This window comes from Nelumbo nucifera, chromosome 6 (assembly GCF_055504915.1).
Source record: "Nelumbo nucifera cultivar China Antique chromosome 6, China Antique-T2T, whole genome shotgun sequence".
Lineage (NCBI taxonomy): Eukaryota > Viridiplantae > Streptophyta > Magnoliopsida > Proteales > Nelumbonaceae > Nelumbo > Nelumbo nucifera.
The window spans coordinates 45,714,106-45,729,204 of record NC_142654.1 but is presented as its reverse complement, the minus strand read 5'-3'; the positions used below and the strand labels follow the sequence as shown (position 1 = coordinate 45,729,204).

At 43.1% G+C, this 15,099-nt stretch overlaps 1 protein-coding gene across 3 annotated transcripts in view; it reads left to right on the top strand.

The window, feature by feature from the left end:
• Nucleotides 1-1,783: 1,783 nt before the first annotated feature.
• Nucleotides 1,784-15,099, top strand: part of LOC104587663 (serine/threonine-protein phosphatase PP1) — a 31,328-nt gene continuing 18,012 nt past the window's right edge. The window contains exons 1-2 of one of the 3 annotated variants that reach the window (XM_088889517.1): nt 1,784-2,647; nt 8,153-8,712. In XM_088889517.1, coding sequence (XP_088745643.1) covers nt 2,464-2,647; nt 8,153-8,712 — 744 coding nt within the window. In that variant the 5' untranslated portion in view covers nt 1,784-2,463. The remainder of the gene's footprint in view (nt 2,648-8,152; nt 8,713-15,099) is intronic. The other 2 variants (XM_088889515.1, XM_088889516.1) reach the window with 2 other exon arrangements.

Here is a 15,099-nt window from a genome sequence, read left to right as displayed (position 1 = left end):
CAGATGGCGCCAATTGATGATGCACAATCTGGCTGGTCTTAGCTGTCAATGATCTTGCCTCTGAACTGAGTAACAAGGACCTGAAACGGAAGGAGAAGAGAAGCTCCGGGGAGAACCCGGCGTAAGGGCTCCGAAGCTCAAGTTAGAATCCTTCAAAGGCAAGATAAACCAGATAGCGCGAAAGTTAGCATACCTCATTCCTGGGGGGTAGAAGCCTTTTATAACCACCTCGCGCACTCACTTCCAGGCTTCCGTCAGGTCGGGCATGATTACTTCTGAACTCCTGCCAGTTCGGATGTCATTTCCTCTGGCCGGACAGAACCGCCACTGCTCCTTTTGTCGGAGCCGTCTCTGCGGCTAGTGACGACGGTTGCAGGTGGCGGTAGCAGGAAGCTGTTTGAAATGCGGCTGTCAGGCGTCAGATCCCAAATCAGTCAGGTACGTCGCCCTTGGATACGGACGTCTTTGGTGTCGGGTACGTTTGGCTGCCCTGGTGCTTTGGAAGTGAAGTGTTGGAGTGGCGAGCGAGGTGTCTTGAGTTCGGTTTGGAGTGTCCTGAGCTGCCATGGGCCAGCTCAGGTCAGCTTTGTGAGGCTTGGGGCCTAGTATAGTTCGTGCTCCTTGCAGGGAGCTTGGGTTCTCAGTAGGGAGCTCGCTCTTAATAGGGAGCTCGGACTCCCAGTAGGGAGCTTGCTCTTAACAGGGAGCTCGGGCTCCTAGTAGGGAGCTCGGACTTAGGGAGCTCGGGTTCTTACTTAGGGAGCTCGGACCCTTAACCGGGAGCTCGCTCTTAACAGGGAGCTCGGGCTCCTAGTAGGGAGCTCGGACTTAGGGAGCTCGGGTTCTTAGGGAGCTCGGACCCTTAACAGGGAGCTCGCTCTTAACAAGGAGCTCGGACTAAGTACAGCGGTCTGGAGTTCGGGCTTGGTAGTGAGCTTGGACTTGCTTCCGATGTTCGCTTTGGGCGCTCTACTGTCCCGAGCTGCTTGCCTTTGCCACGTGTCAGGCGATCGCGAGGTCGGGCCAAATTTCCCTTCATCATTAATAATTAGCAATAAATACTAAACCATAAAAATATTATTAATTAATTAAGAATTAACAACACAATATTTAACAATTAATTAACTTACTAGTTAATTAACAATTAAATAATTATTTTATAATTGATAATTTAATTAAAATAATTAATTTATCAATTAAATATAATTTAATAATTTATGAATAATTAATATTAAAATATCAAAATTATTAATTAAGTCATGTGTCATGATAAAATGTAATATTAATAATAACTTATAAACTAATAAAATGCAAAACATTAATTAGTTAAAATAATTAATTAACTAATTATGTATTTGAAATAATTAATATCTAATTAAACAATAAAATATTAAATAATAAAAAGGTTTTCTTAACTAATTAATGATTAACAAAAATATTTAATAATTAATTAATTAAGTAATTAATGAATAAATAAATATGGATTTTATTATTAATCTAATTAATGATTCAATAAAATAATAAAATGTTAAATAATTAGAATTAATGAATAATAAAAGTAAAAATATTAATTAATTCATAGTAAGTGTTAATAAAAGATTTTAAAATATTAATTATTAATTAACAATTAATTAGATAATTGTCAATATTAAATAACTATAAAATTATGTCATTAAAATAGTAATATTTAATAGTTAATAACAGTAAAATATAAAAATAATTAAAATATTACTGTTTATCAAACAATGGAACATAAAAATTTTCCATCCTTATTTCCTATCCCATCCTATCCCATCCCACCCCATCCCTCCAAAATCTTCCTAAAACAGTCTTTGTGAATTGTCCATAGACCATGGATAGGGTCTTCCGTTTTCGCGCGCGCTCTCTCTCTCAATACGAGAAAAGAAGCTCGAAGAACAACGGGTCCCCACTCCCCACGATAAAAGTTGCTCTCCTCTAAAGCATTTTTACTCCGTTCTTTGCTAAGAATTAAGATAGAGCAAGGGAAGGAGTGAGAACCGAGAACGGAAGAGAGCAAAACACACGGCTACATCCATACAGCTAAAAGCCATCCATCCCATTGACCTATCCGCCTTTATTTTTGATTCTTACAGAGACAGGTCGAGTCGAGATATAGACCGAGAGAAGGGGAGAGAGTAGAGTGGCCTTATTCTCCTTAACCGGAGTCTCATAAAAGCGCGCTAGAGAGAGAGAGAGGGGTTATCGCTTTAATATTCGCTCTGGATTTCTTTGCTTTTGTAAAGTCATTCTCCACTCGTGTCGATTCTTTCCGTCTTTTGACTTCTCTAAGCGATACGTCTGTTTTCTTTCTTTTTCTTCACATAATCACCTTCTTTTCTTTGTCTGATACGGGAACCGTTTGGTTTGGGTTGAAGGAGATATAAGAGAGCAAGAGAAGAAGCTAGGGTTTGGTTTTTTGCTATTAATTTTGAACTTGTAACGATGCCGATGGACCAGGGTTTGCTGGACGACATCATTAGGCGTCTTATTGCTGCAAAGACTAGCCGGATGGCGAAGCAAGTACAGCTCACTGAGGCAGAAATCCGGCAACTTTGCGCCTTTTCCAAGGAGATCTTTATCAGCCAACCCAATCTTATCGAGCTCGAAGCTCCTATTAAGATATGCGGTAATTATGGAATACCTAATGATTCTGCTTTTGTTTGACTACATGTTTCTGTTCTGTCGAGTTTAAATCATTCATGGATGTCCTTCGTTTTCTAAATTAACAACATAGGGTCTGAACTTTCTTGCTTTGGAGCTGATTTTGTTTGCTTATATCTAGCGAATGATCTTTCTATGATATGTGTAAAGGTGTACTATGTGTAACTCTATTTTATGTTGGCCAGTAGATGCTTTGATTCCGAGACAGAGCTAGTAATGGGCATATAATCGTATTAGTATGTAATGCAGCAACTGTCACCAACTATCGCCCATAAATGATAGAATGTAATATAAAGTGGTGGTCTTTAGGATGTTTAGGATGTAGGACTGAATTGAAGGAAAATATTTCTGTTATGGGGGAGGGGGGAGGGCTATATAGTGCGGTCAGAAGAGGTAAAAGGCCCTGTTTCTTTCACTGTTCAAAGTAACATGATAAGCATTTTTTTTTGTTTTTTTGATCAGCAACAGAAAAATTGAAATATTAATTTAGAATAGAAAAATACAACTAGAGGTTGTAAAAAAAACAGCAAACCCAAAAAGCCAGCCCAAATTTTCACATGAGCCCAAAACATGGGTTGTCTCTGAATTCCTTGTGATGGATGAGCATATCTCTAGAAAGCTGTTTGAAGTGCCTGAATTCATTCCTTAGCTGCCAAATTACCCCTTCCTCAGTTTTGATCAGCGACATTCTACTTAAAATTTCTAGAGAGTTTATTTCTATCAATACTCTTTTTTTTAAAGTCTGTTGGTTTGACAATTTGACAGTGGACATGTCTAGTCAGTTATTAATATTTAAAACAATTAAAATCACATAACCCTTATTATTTAAAGTATCAGTGACCCTGAAAACCACTTTGAACCTTGGTGTGCTTGGCATCTGCAATAAAATGATTTCATTGCATTCTTTATTGTTTTGGATTCTAAGTCAAGATGGGGATGTGATCGCTTCAAGATATCAAGCAGTGAACTTTTCCCTAATGACCATAAATGATTCCATTTCAGATGAGGACATTGTACATTCAAATGCTAATAAAAATAACTTGAAGTAAAGCATCTTCTACACAAAATATGAGGAGTGGACTAAGTGGCTTGGAGATGTTCTCGAAAACCATCTAGAGCACCAATAAGGAGTTATTTGGTGCGAGCTGATGGTCATCTAGGTACTAGGAGAATGCCAAAAGCTATGGGTTGAGGTTGTGAAAACTGAGAAATGACCTGATGACTCGTGGTTTGGCAGAGGGACCTAGGATGGGCTGGAATTATGATATGATAAATGTAGCTGACCCAGTATAATTGGTCTATGGCTCTGTTGAACTGAATCAAGTTGAGTCCAGTTTTCAGAGAATTTGGCTTGTTGGATGATTGTTCTAGATTTGAAACATAGGGTACATGGCATTGCCCTTTTCAAAAGGCATGCACCTATTTTAAAAATGCCTTCCTTTGTTTATATTTTGTTTGGTAGATTCTTTTGTGATATATGCCTTTGTAATGCTTTGTCAACTTCTCAAGTACCTTTTATTGCTGTTTATATTAGTAGTAATGGTCTATTGGCTTTTAAAATAAATAAATATAAAGACCATTCAATACCTGAATGGTCTATTAGATTTTATGGCTGTGATTTATGACTCAAATGAAAATAATTTTTAAGTTTTTTTGATGTTGCTTCTGGTTGTCCACATTTGTATCTCTATGCCAGCCTGATGATGCCTTTTGCACTTTACCATTTCTTGTAGCACTTTAGAGGAGCTAAAAATCCATTATTTTCTGCAAGTAATTTGATGCAGTTTTGCACCAATTTCTCAAAACATTGCAATGCATTGTGTCAAGATAAATCTGAAATTTATTGGAAATGGTTTTAGAAGGAGGTTCCTTTTTTTGTTCTCCATAACAAAGCAAAATTACTTTCTCCAATGTCAAATCCTGAAAATGGAAATGATAATTATATTTGCACCTGAAATTTGCAAATAGAACTCATTAATATAAATGCCTTCTGTCTTACTATGTCATCTATAACATGCATAATCTTACCAAAGAGATTAGACTCATTTGCTTATATATTATATGTTGAGGCATGATTAAATTTGATCATGTCTAAGCAGTCATATAAAAAAAAATTTGGTCTCAGTAGAGATGATTGGGCATTGCATTTTGTGATAACAATTTTTAACAGAACTGAGCTAGTTGACTGAGGAATTGATATAGCTTTGTTGCCAGACACCCTGATCATATCCATCTTGAGGTCATAGAGCATCAATGTGCTCTATCCAACACCTATAATACCTCTATATAGCTCCCTGATTCAAGTGAAAATCTCTAGCAACCTCTGGTTGAAAGGGAAGCAAACAATTTACATCTTGATTGCATCTGGAAAGAAAGGCTTTAAAATCGTGTTACTTCCAGGCATTTATTTGGTAAAGAATGCATTTCTCAGCTCCATGACTAGCACTTCCCTTCTAGAAGGCCAAAACCAGGATTTGGAAAGAAAAAAGTTTTGTTTGCTTCAAATGGTCTCAGATGATCTCTGCAGTGAGCATTAGCTATCTTAATGGCAGTGGCCACTATAGCCCATTTCAATACTTTCTATGTAAGAGATAATCCGTGCTGACTCCTAGACGCCATAGGAACTCTCCTTAGCCCTTAATACCACTGTTTAAAAACATTGAGAGAGTTTGGTGGAGAATGGGATTCTTTGTTTCTTGAGACCCATTATTATTTTTTTCTGTTCCCCCATGCATGTATTCCTTATCTATCTTACCCAGGAGAGTTGGGAAGCTCATCAAGATTTTCAGAAAACATCCCACCCTTCTACCTATCGGAATATACACATTCCTTTTTCCTCCCTTACCAAAAAATTCCTGACAGGGTTATAAATTGGCCTTTCTAGCAGGGTTTCTGTTCCAACAGCCTCCTATCTAAGGATGGATCCAGCCTATGGGGCATGTCTCTCCTCATCCATTCGCACCATTGAGTGCCCCTGGAAAGTCTGCGGACACGATGCCCACCTGGCAATGTTAAACTCGGCTCCTTCCGCTTTGCAAGGAACTAGATAAGGGCCACCATGATTCTGTGAGGGCGTACTTTGTAAGCAACGGGCGGATAAGGCCTATCACCTTTGGACGTATTGGACATACACTTACTTTACTAAGCTCTCGGCTCTGATTCTCTGCCCACTAGCTCTGGTTCTCTTTGGCAGCTTGGTACTAACTTGCCTGTTAGAGTCCCCTTGCCTGGGTCATCCTCTCGGGCTCTTTGATGTTTTTGATCTTGTAGATACGACTTGATGACCTTAGTTCACATTGTTCGAGCTGTCATTGCCAGCAGAGACTCAACGCGATTTGGTCCTCATCACCTTGTGTATGTCTTTTTCTCTGATGTACATCTTCTCATGTACTACCTCTTTTATTTAATCAAATTTTTGTTATCCTTTCTCAAAAATTAAAATAAAGTAACACCATTTGCTCTTTTTTAAGCTATCTGGAAAGAGTGCTACAGCCAGATCTTTGACTCAAAAGCTTCCATCATAGAGGTTGTTATGCATAGGACTGAGTGATACCTGATCTGCTGGCAAAGAGGGACTCAGCAATTCCAGGGGTTACAGCTAAGCAATCCAGTGTAACTGGGATTCCATCTCTCTCTCTCTCTCTCTCTGATGCAAGCTGTCTTGTGTACATTCTGTTCTTTGTTTTGTTCATCTGAGTATATATCTCAATACTCCATTATAAATGAAGTAGGAGTTTCCCTGCTTTACAGCAATATAATCATATACCCCTTAAAAAAATGCTTATTCTGAAGAAAGTCATTGGTAAAGAAACTCAAGTTGAAATGAGGGAAGTGTTGGGAGTATTATATTTAGGAGGGGAGTTTTCTGAACAGTTGGAAGATGGGGAAATAAGAGAGTAGAAATCTGGGGAAGTTTTAGAAACAGAACACTATGTGAGGGTCAATTGAAAAGAATGGGGTGGGAGTTAATTATCAAAAAAATAAAAAAAAAGAATGGGGTAGGAGTTTAGTTGACACTGGTAACCATATTTGGAGACACATTTTTGATACCTGATGAGGGCGATTCTGATGGCTGGAGTATGGTTTTTGGATAGAGGTCTGAGAGAATCCTTGTTTTTTCTTGTTTGTAATGGTTCTTATATTTGGGTCATAGTTTTCAAAGTGTGCCATACCGCCATTAGTCTATGTAAGTTCTTATTTGATTGGTCATGATGGGGAGTTTAGGATGCTTGTTGGTTCTCTTGTCCTTTGTGGGTAATTCCTTACAACCTATTTTTGTGTCTTCATTTTGTTTTAATGAATTTTTCTTTACCATAAAAAATGCTTATTCTGTCCAAGATTCCAATGAACTTATCCCATAGTTTTGGAGATGTATTAGATAAGATGCCTGTGAGCAGAAAATCTGAATGTCATGTAACTATGTCTCTTTCACACTTTTCTCTACTACTCTCCCTCATTGAATGATTGAGTCACTAGGGTCAGAGATATGATGGAGGGAAAGGTTTTAGCTTCAATTGAAATGAGATTTTTTCCATTTTGTAGCATGGAAGGATCCATGATGAACTTTAGAAGAAAGTAAAGGAGAATAAAGGGAGATGGAAGGGCAAAAGAGAGAAGAAAAGATTGGGAGTAAAGGGCCAATGGAAAGAACTACAAGATTGGTGATGGTCGTTCAAATGGCCTGGGAGAGCAGGGAACATAGAGCCAAGAAGACTAACTGGATGTGAATTCACACTCGCATCCAACTTTCTTTCCCTGATGTTGTTTGCCTTAGCCAAACTATGTGGTGAACATGTTTAGAACAATCAAGTGTTGAACAAGGCGAGATCAATGAAACATGGGGGACCCTCATGAACCAACTTCTGTAATGTTCAGGATCAGTGTCTCATCCACAGACTCCACCGGGTTGGTTTTTACCCAATAAAGAACTAATAGAGGACAAATATTCATATCTAAGCATTTATCTTTTTGTTGACTTCATCCTACGTGTCACATCATAGGTGTTAAGATTAATCAGATTTTATAACAGACATTGTCTAACACATGGTAACAGCATATGTTTGCCTTTCCAAAGCCTGTTATCTTAGATACAAAAATGACAACTCCCATTATCTACATGCTTTTATGATTGTTTTGATTGATATTTGAGAAAAATGATTGTGGATTTCGATTGAGTAATGAGTATCTCAGAGCAAAGGCAGCCATATTTTGAATTTTATTAAGTATCGGAAGGAGCAAGTTGTTTGTTTTGTTGGGCATCTACCCATGTGTCTATACAACTGATGCAAATGCATAAAGATAATTATCATATTTACCAAGTTTTTTTTTTTGATCAATAATCATATTTACCAAGTTCTCTAATTCAATTTTCTGTTAAACTGCAAATATCTTGTGTGGAGTAAAAGTGTAGCTCCATTCATTTGCTTTAATAATGAAATCTCCATTGCTGAACTACTTGACTCTTTGGCAGGAGATATCCATGGTCAGTATTCTGATCTTCTTCGGCTTTTTAAATATGGTGGATTCCCACCTGCAGCAAATTATCTCTTCCTTGGGGATTATGTGGACCGTGGTAAGCAGAGCATAGAGACCATTTGCCTTCTCCTGGCATACAAAATTAAATACCCGGAGAACTTTTTCCTTCTTCGGGGCAACCATGAGTGTGCTTCCATCAACCGAATATATGGGTTTTATGACGAGTGCAAGAGAAGGTTTAATGTCCGCCTTTGGAAGACATTTACAGATTGCTTCAACTGCCTGCCAGTGGCTGCTCTTATTGATGACAAGATCCTTTGCATGCATGGAGGATTGTCCCCTGACTTGAAGAACTTGGATCAGATACGGAATATTGCTCGCCCTGTTGATGTGCCCGATCAGGGACTTCTCTGTGATTTGCTATGGGCTGATCCTGATAAAGATATACAAGGATGGGGAGAAAATGACAGAGGTGTATCTTATACATTTGGAGCTGACAAGGTCACTGAATTCCTTCAAAAACATGATCTAGATCTCATTTGCCGTGCTCATCAGGTAGATATGATTCAAATGCCATAGCCTGGCTCTTTTGGCTTGCTTAATCAACTTTTGTTACTTGATTAACATATGCATCTATCGGCTTATGTCTAGGCCTATAGATTTCAGTTATGCATCTAACATCAAATCATGGTCTAGATTAGTACATTTTTCATGAAATCATAGGGTCCCATCAGAATGGCATAATTCATAATCCTCACTAAAAGTTATGGCCGACAAGTAGGGGTGCTACAACTTCCATATCTAGTAGTGGACTTTCCAGTGTGACAGAAGGTAATTTGGGTGACTAATGATGAAAAATAGATATGAATAAACAAAGATACAGCTTGCTGTCCACCAAAGTTTGAGTAGGAACTAGATTTCATCATGGAAGCACTTACAGAAGTAAAGAAAAAGAACTGTTGCTCATAGTTTCCAAGGTGCCAAGGCAAGGCTAGGTGACCATGGCGGGGCGCCCGAGCACCTAGGCTCCTAGCCCTCACCTAGGCGATGGAATTTAAAAATAATAAGTTGATGGATTTCTACCCATTCTGAACTAGTTTCTTTGGATTTATGTATTCTGCACTTTTGTGCTTGTGTTTCTTGCAGTGTTGCTTCAAGTAGGCAAAACAATTTATTAGAGTTACAACTTATAACTTAGGAGTTGGAACTTAAAAGAACTGAAGGGGGTGGAGCCTGTTGTGGATGCGTTCGTGGGGAAGACTTACCGCCGCCGGCAGCAGCAGTGATGTGGGGCCCATGTAGGCAGCAACCTATCTTATCAGCTTATCTTATTCTTAGCTAGCAGCAGCTTATCTATAGCAGTTTCTCTTATCTGTTCTTACTTTGTTTATTAGAAGAGTAGTAGGAGTTTGTTTTATCTTAGGGAAGCCTTATCCTTCCCAAGTTAGGAGTCTTATCTGTAAGCAGTCGAATTCAACAAGGAGTCTTCTTACAAGGAGGACCCTCACCTCTTGTAATCTCCTATTTAAGGAGTTGTGACTAAGGCATCCAAGAATTTCAATCAAGAAAAGAGTTGAGGAGAGTTAGGGTGATCTCTTGGACAAATCACCCCTTAGGTCGCCACGATAGGGTCTGCACGCAAAGGGAGGGGCAAGGGGAAGCTAGAGGTTCTCCCCGTGGACTGACCCGTGACGAGATCCTATGCTCGGGCCCATAACATTTTGGTATCAGAGCCGAACGTCATGGGCGATATGGAGCAGCTGTCATCCAGGGTCCACGAATTGGAGCACCGGCTCATGGAGAACCATGCAGAAGTACGAGAAGTCAAGGAGGATGTTTGGGAGCTTCGTCGCTTGCTAGAGTCATATTTCTCCAACAGGGAGAGGAGCCCCGAAGGGACGCAACCACCAACAGCCGTCGCCCAGATTTGGCAGAATCAGCCGGCAAACGACAGATCGTCGCCCCAGCAGTAGCAGTCATTCCCAAGTATAGCAGGCTGGAGTTCCCTTCGTACAGCGGCAGCGGAGACCCATTGGGATGGCTATACCGTTGTGAACAATTCTTTCGCAATCAGCGTACGGAGGAAAGAGATAGGTCAGTCTGGCCGAATTCCATCTAACGGAGGAAGCACAACTCTGGTTCTACCGAGTGGAGCAGGAGGAACCAGAGCTCAGCTGGGACCAATTCAAGTCCTACTGCCTCCTCAGGTTCGGGCCCCCATTGATGAGCAACCCACTAGGTGAGTTAATCAACCTCAAGCAAACAGGCACCGTGGCTGAATACCAGCGCCAATTTCAGACCCTTCTCGCCAGAGCCGTCTCGGTATGCCCAGATCAGCAGGTGGATATGTTCACCGCTGGATTAGCTAAGCCCCTGAGGGTAGATGTGGAGATGCAACATCCTCCCAATCTGGTCACCGCCATGAACCTAGCTCGTGCTTTCGAACGTAAGCTACAGATCAGCTGAGGATCCTTTCAGCATGGGGCGGTCAGTGACATCATGGACACCCCCGAAGTTAACCGGGGTGGCCCCTTCTTTGGTAGCCAATAGGGAACAAAAGCTTCACACAAGTATCAATCCCAGACCGGCACCTAGCACAGGAAGCAGCATGACGACACCTCCCATCAAACACTTATCCAGAGCTGAGATGGCAGAACACCGGGCAAGAGGGCAATGCTTCAACTGCGATGAGCTGTATTCAGCGGGCCACAGATGCAAGAGGCTATTCTACCTCTTGGTAGACAAACTGGAGGAAGACGAGGAAGAACCCGCAACACTAGAACCCGAGATCTCCCTTCACGCCATCACCGGGATAAAGACCTCCCAAACTATGCAGCTACGGGCACATGTGGTAGGGAAACCAGTACGTATCCTTGTAGACTTGGGAAGCACGCACAACTTTGTAAGTGAGCAGGCTGCCCTTCAACTGAAACTACCAGTGGAAAGCAGACCTCAACTACAGGTAGTCGTCGCAAATGGAGAGAGGGTTCACAGCCCCAGAATCTGTAAGGACATCCAAATACAGGTCGAATCCGAACCCTTCTCTGCTGATTTATTTGTGCTACCCTTGGACGAGTTTGATATAGTACTTGGAGTTAAAGTGGTTGATTACTGTGGGCCCTATCCTATGGGATTTCAGCGCCCTAACAATGTCATTCCACTTGAATGGAAAACAAGTTACTTGGCAGGGAACCAGAGTAAAGGCAAATATACCGCATGTGCATACACTCCAAGGCGGAACTATGCACACAACAGATATGGAAAGACTCCTCTCCGACTTCTCAGATATATTTCAAGAACCCAAGGGACTTCCACCTGCCCGATCGTGTGACCATCGGATTTCTCTGATAATAGGTTCAGTACCGGTCGTCGTCCGGCCATATCGCTACCCACATCTGCAGAAAGACGAGATAGAGAAGCAATGTGCGGATATGATGAAACAAGGGATCATTCGCCCTAGCCACTCCCCCTTCTCTTCGCCGGTCTTATTGGTACCGAACGAGGTATTTCGGCCCCACATTCGCAGATTCATCTTAGTGTTCTTTCACGACATCCTAGTCTACAGTAAATCATGGGTTGAACACGTACATCACCTACGGATTGTTTTGGAACTACTGTGCCAACACAAGCTCTTTCTGAAGCGACCCAAATGTTCTTTCGGGGAGCGCCAAGTTCTCTATCTAGGACACATAATCAGTGGGCAAGGTGTCACAGTGGATGGCTCCAAAGTCCAAGCAATTCAGGATTGGCCCAAACCTCAATCCACCAAGGCTCTTCGCGGGTTCCTAGGACTGATCGGGTACTACCGCAAGTTTGTGCAGAATTATGGATTATTGGCTGCCCCATTGACCGATATGCTAAAGAGGAACGCATTCTAGTGGGATGAAGCAGCTGACGCCGCCTTTGCGAACTTAAGGGATGCCCTCTCCTCCACACCCGTACTACAGTTACCAAATTTTGACCTGGAATTTACAGTTGAATGCGATGCATCCGGTGTAGGTATTGGAGCAGTACTACAACAACAAGGACATCCGATAGCCTTCTTTAGCTGCAAACTGGCTGCCCGACATCTAAAGCTACCGGCCTACGAGTGCGAGTTGATTGGACTAGCTAAGGCCGTGCAACACTGGAGGCCATACTTGTGTGGAAGATTCTTCGTCGTCAAGACTGATCACTACAGCCTCAAGTATCTACTGGAGTAGCGGCTGACCACTCCGCCTCAACAACATTGGGCGAGCAAACTGCTTGGGTTTGATTTCCGGGTGGACTACAAGGCTGGGTCCTTAAATCGGGCTGCAGATGCCCTGTCCAGACGTGACGAGGATGCTATGCTCCTTTGTGTGATTTCACGGCCCCGCATCACTCTGTTAGAAGGCATTAGAAGCATGCTGCCCCAATCACCGGAATTGAAGGACCTTGTTCAGAAAATACAGTCCGGAACGACCAACACGAATTGGTCCATTCACGACGGGCTGGTGCTATACAAAGGATGGATATACCTCCCAGCCGACTGTTCCTTAATACCCTCCGTCATTGTTGTATTAGTGGGGAGGACGTACAGCCGCCGACAGCAGCAGTGAGGAGGGGCCCACAATAGGGTCTGCACGCAAAGGTAGAGGCAAGGGGAAGCTAGAGGTTCTCCTTGTGGACCGACCCGTGACAAGATCCTATTTCCGGGCCCATAACATTTTGGTATCAGAGCCAAACATCATGGGCGTTATGGAGCAGCTATCATCCAGGGTCCACGAATTGGAACACCGACTCGTAGAGAACCACGCAGAAGTGAGAGAAGTCAAGGAAGATGTCTGAGAGCTTCGTCGCCTACTCGAGTTGTACTTCTCCACAAGGGAGAGGAGCCCTGAAGGGGGAACCACCACCAACAGCCACCGACCAGAATTGGCGGAGGGATCCGGCGAACGACAGATCGCCACCCCAACAGCAGCGGTCATACCGAAGTACAGTCGGCTGGAGTTCCACTCATACAGTGGCAGCGGCAGCGGCGACCCACTTGGATGGCTGTACCGCTGTGAGCAATTCTTTCGTAATCAGTGCATGGAGAAGAGGGATAAAGTCAATCAGGCCGCGTTTCATCTGACAGAAGAAGCACAACTCTAGTTCTACCGGGTGGAACAGGAGGAACCAGGACTCAGCTGGGACCAGTTAAGTCCTACTGCCTCCTTCGGTTCGGGCCCCCTCTGACAAGCAACCCATTGGGAGAGTTAATTAACCTCAAGCAGACCGGGACCGTAGCCGAGTACCAGCGGCAATTCCAAATCCTTCTCGCTAGAGCCTCTTCAGTGCGCCCAAATCAGCAGGTGGATATGTTCACCGCTGGACTAGCTGAACCTTTGAGAGTCGATGTAGAGATGCAGAGCCCTCCCAACCTGGTCACCGCGATGAACCTAGCTCGCGCTTTTGAGCGCAAGCTACAGATCAGCCGAGGGTCTTTCAGCATGGGGCGTTCAACGAATTAATGGACAAACCCGAAATCAACCGGAGGAGGGTCTTCGTTGACAGCCAGTAGGGAACAACGGCTTCACACAGGTAACACTTCCAGATTGGCACCCAGCATAGGAAGCAGCATGACGACACCTCCCATCAAACGCTTATCTAGAGCTGAGATGGCGGAGCGCCGGGCAAGAGGGCAATGCTTCAACTGCGACGAGTTGTACTCAGTTGGGCACCGATGCAAGCGGTTATTCTGTCTCCTGGTAGACGAACTAGAGGAAGACGAGGAGGAGCATACAGCACTAGAACTTGAGATCTCCCTCCACGCCATCACTGGAATACAGAACTCCCAAACCATGCAGCTACGGGCACAAGTGGCAGGGGAACCAGTACGTATTCTGGTGGACTCGGGAAGCACGCACAATTTTGTCAGCAAGCAAGCGACACTTCAACTGAAACTACCGGTGGAAGGCAGACCACAACTTCAAGTAGCCGTCGCAAATGGGGAGAGAGTTCACAGCCCTGGAATCTGCCGGAACATCCAAATACAGGTCAAATCCGAACCCTTCTCCGCTGATTTATTTGTACTGCCCCTGGACGAGTTTGATATAGTGCTTGGAGTTAAGTGGCTCATCACTCTAGGCCCTATCCTATGGGACTTCAGTGCCCTAACCATGTCATTCAACCTGAATGGAAAACAAGTCACTTGGCAGGGAACCAAGGTAAGAGCAAAAAGACCGCAGGTGCATACTCTCCATGGCGAAACCATGCACACTGCAGAGATGGAGAGACTTCTCACCGACTTCCCGGATGTGTTTCAAGAACCCAAGGGACTCCCACCTGTCCGATCGTGTGACCATCGGATTCCCTTAATACCAGGTTCAGAACCTGTCGTCGTTCGGCCATACCGCTACCCGCATTTGCAAAAAGATGAGATAGAGAAACAGTGTGCAGAAATGTTGAAACAAGGAATCATCCGCCCCAGCCGTTCCCCCTTCTTTTCGCCGGTTTTATTGGTACCAAAAACAAGACAACACCTGGAGGTTTTGTGTGGATTACAGGGAACTCAACAACAAAACCGTCAAGGACAAATTTTCGATTCCCGTGGTAGACGAACTGCTAGATGAACTCCACGGGTCTCAATACTTCTCAAAGTTGGATCTCAGATCAGGGTACTTTCAGGTCCGGATGGCCCCCGAGGATGTAGAAAAAACAGCCTTTCGGACACATCATGGCCACTTTGAATTTCTGGTCATGCCATTTGGCCTCACCAACGCTCCATCCACATTTTAGTCTTTGATGAACGAGGTATTTCGACCCCACCTCCGCAGATTCGTCCTAGTATTTTTTGATCACATCCTGGTTTACAGTACATCATGGGTGGAGCACGTTCGTCACCTACGAACTATTCTAGAACTACTGCGCCAACACAAACTCTACCTGAAGCAGCCCAAATGTTCCTTCGGGGAGCGCCAGGTCCTTTATCTGGGACAT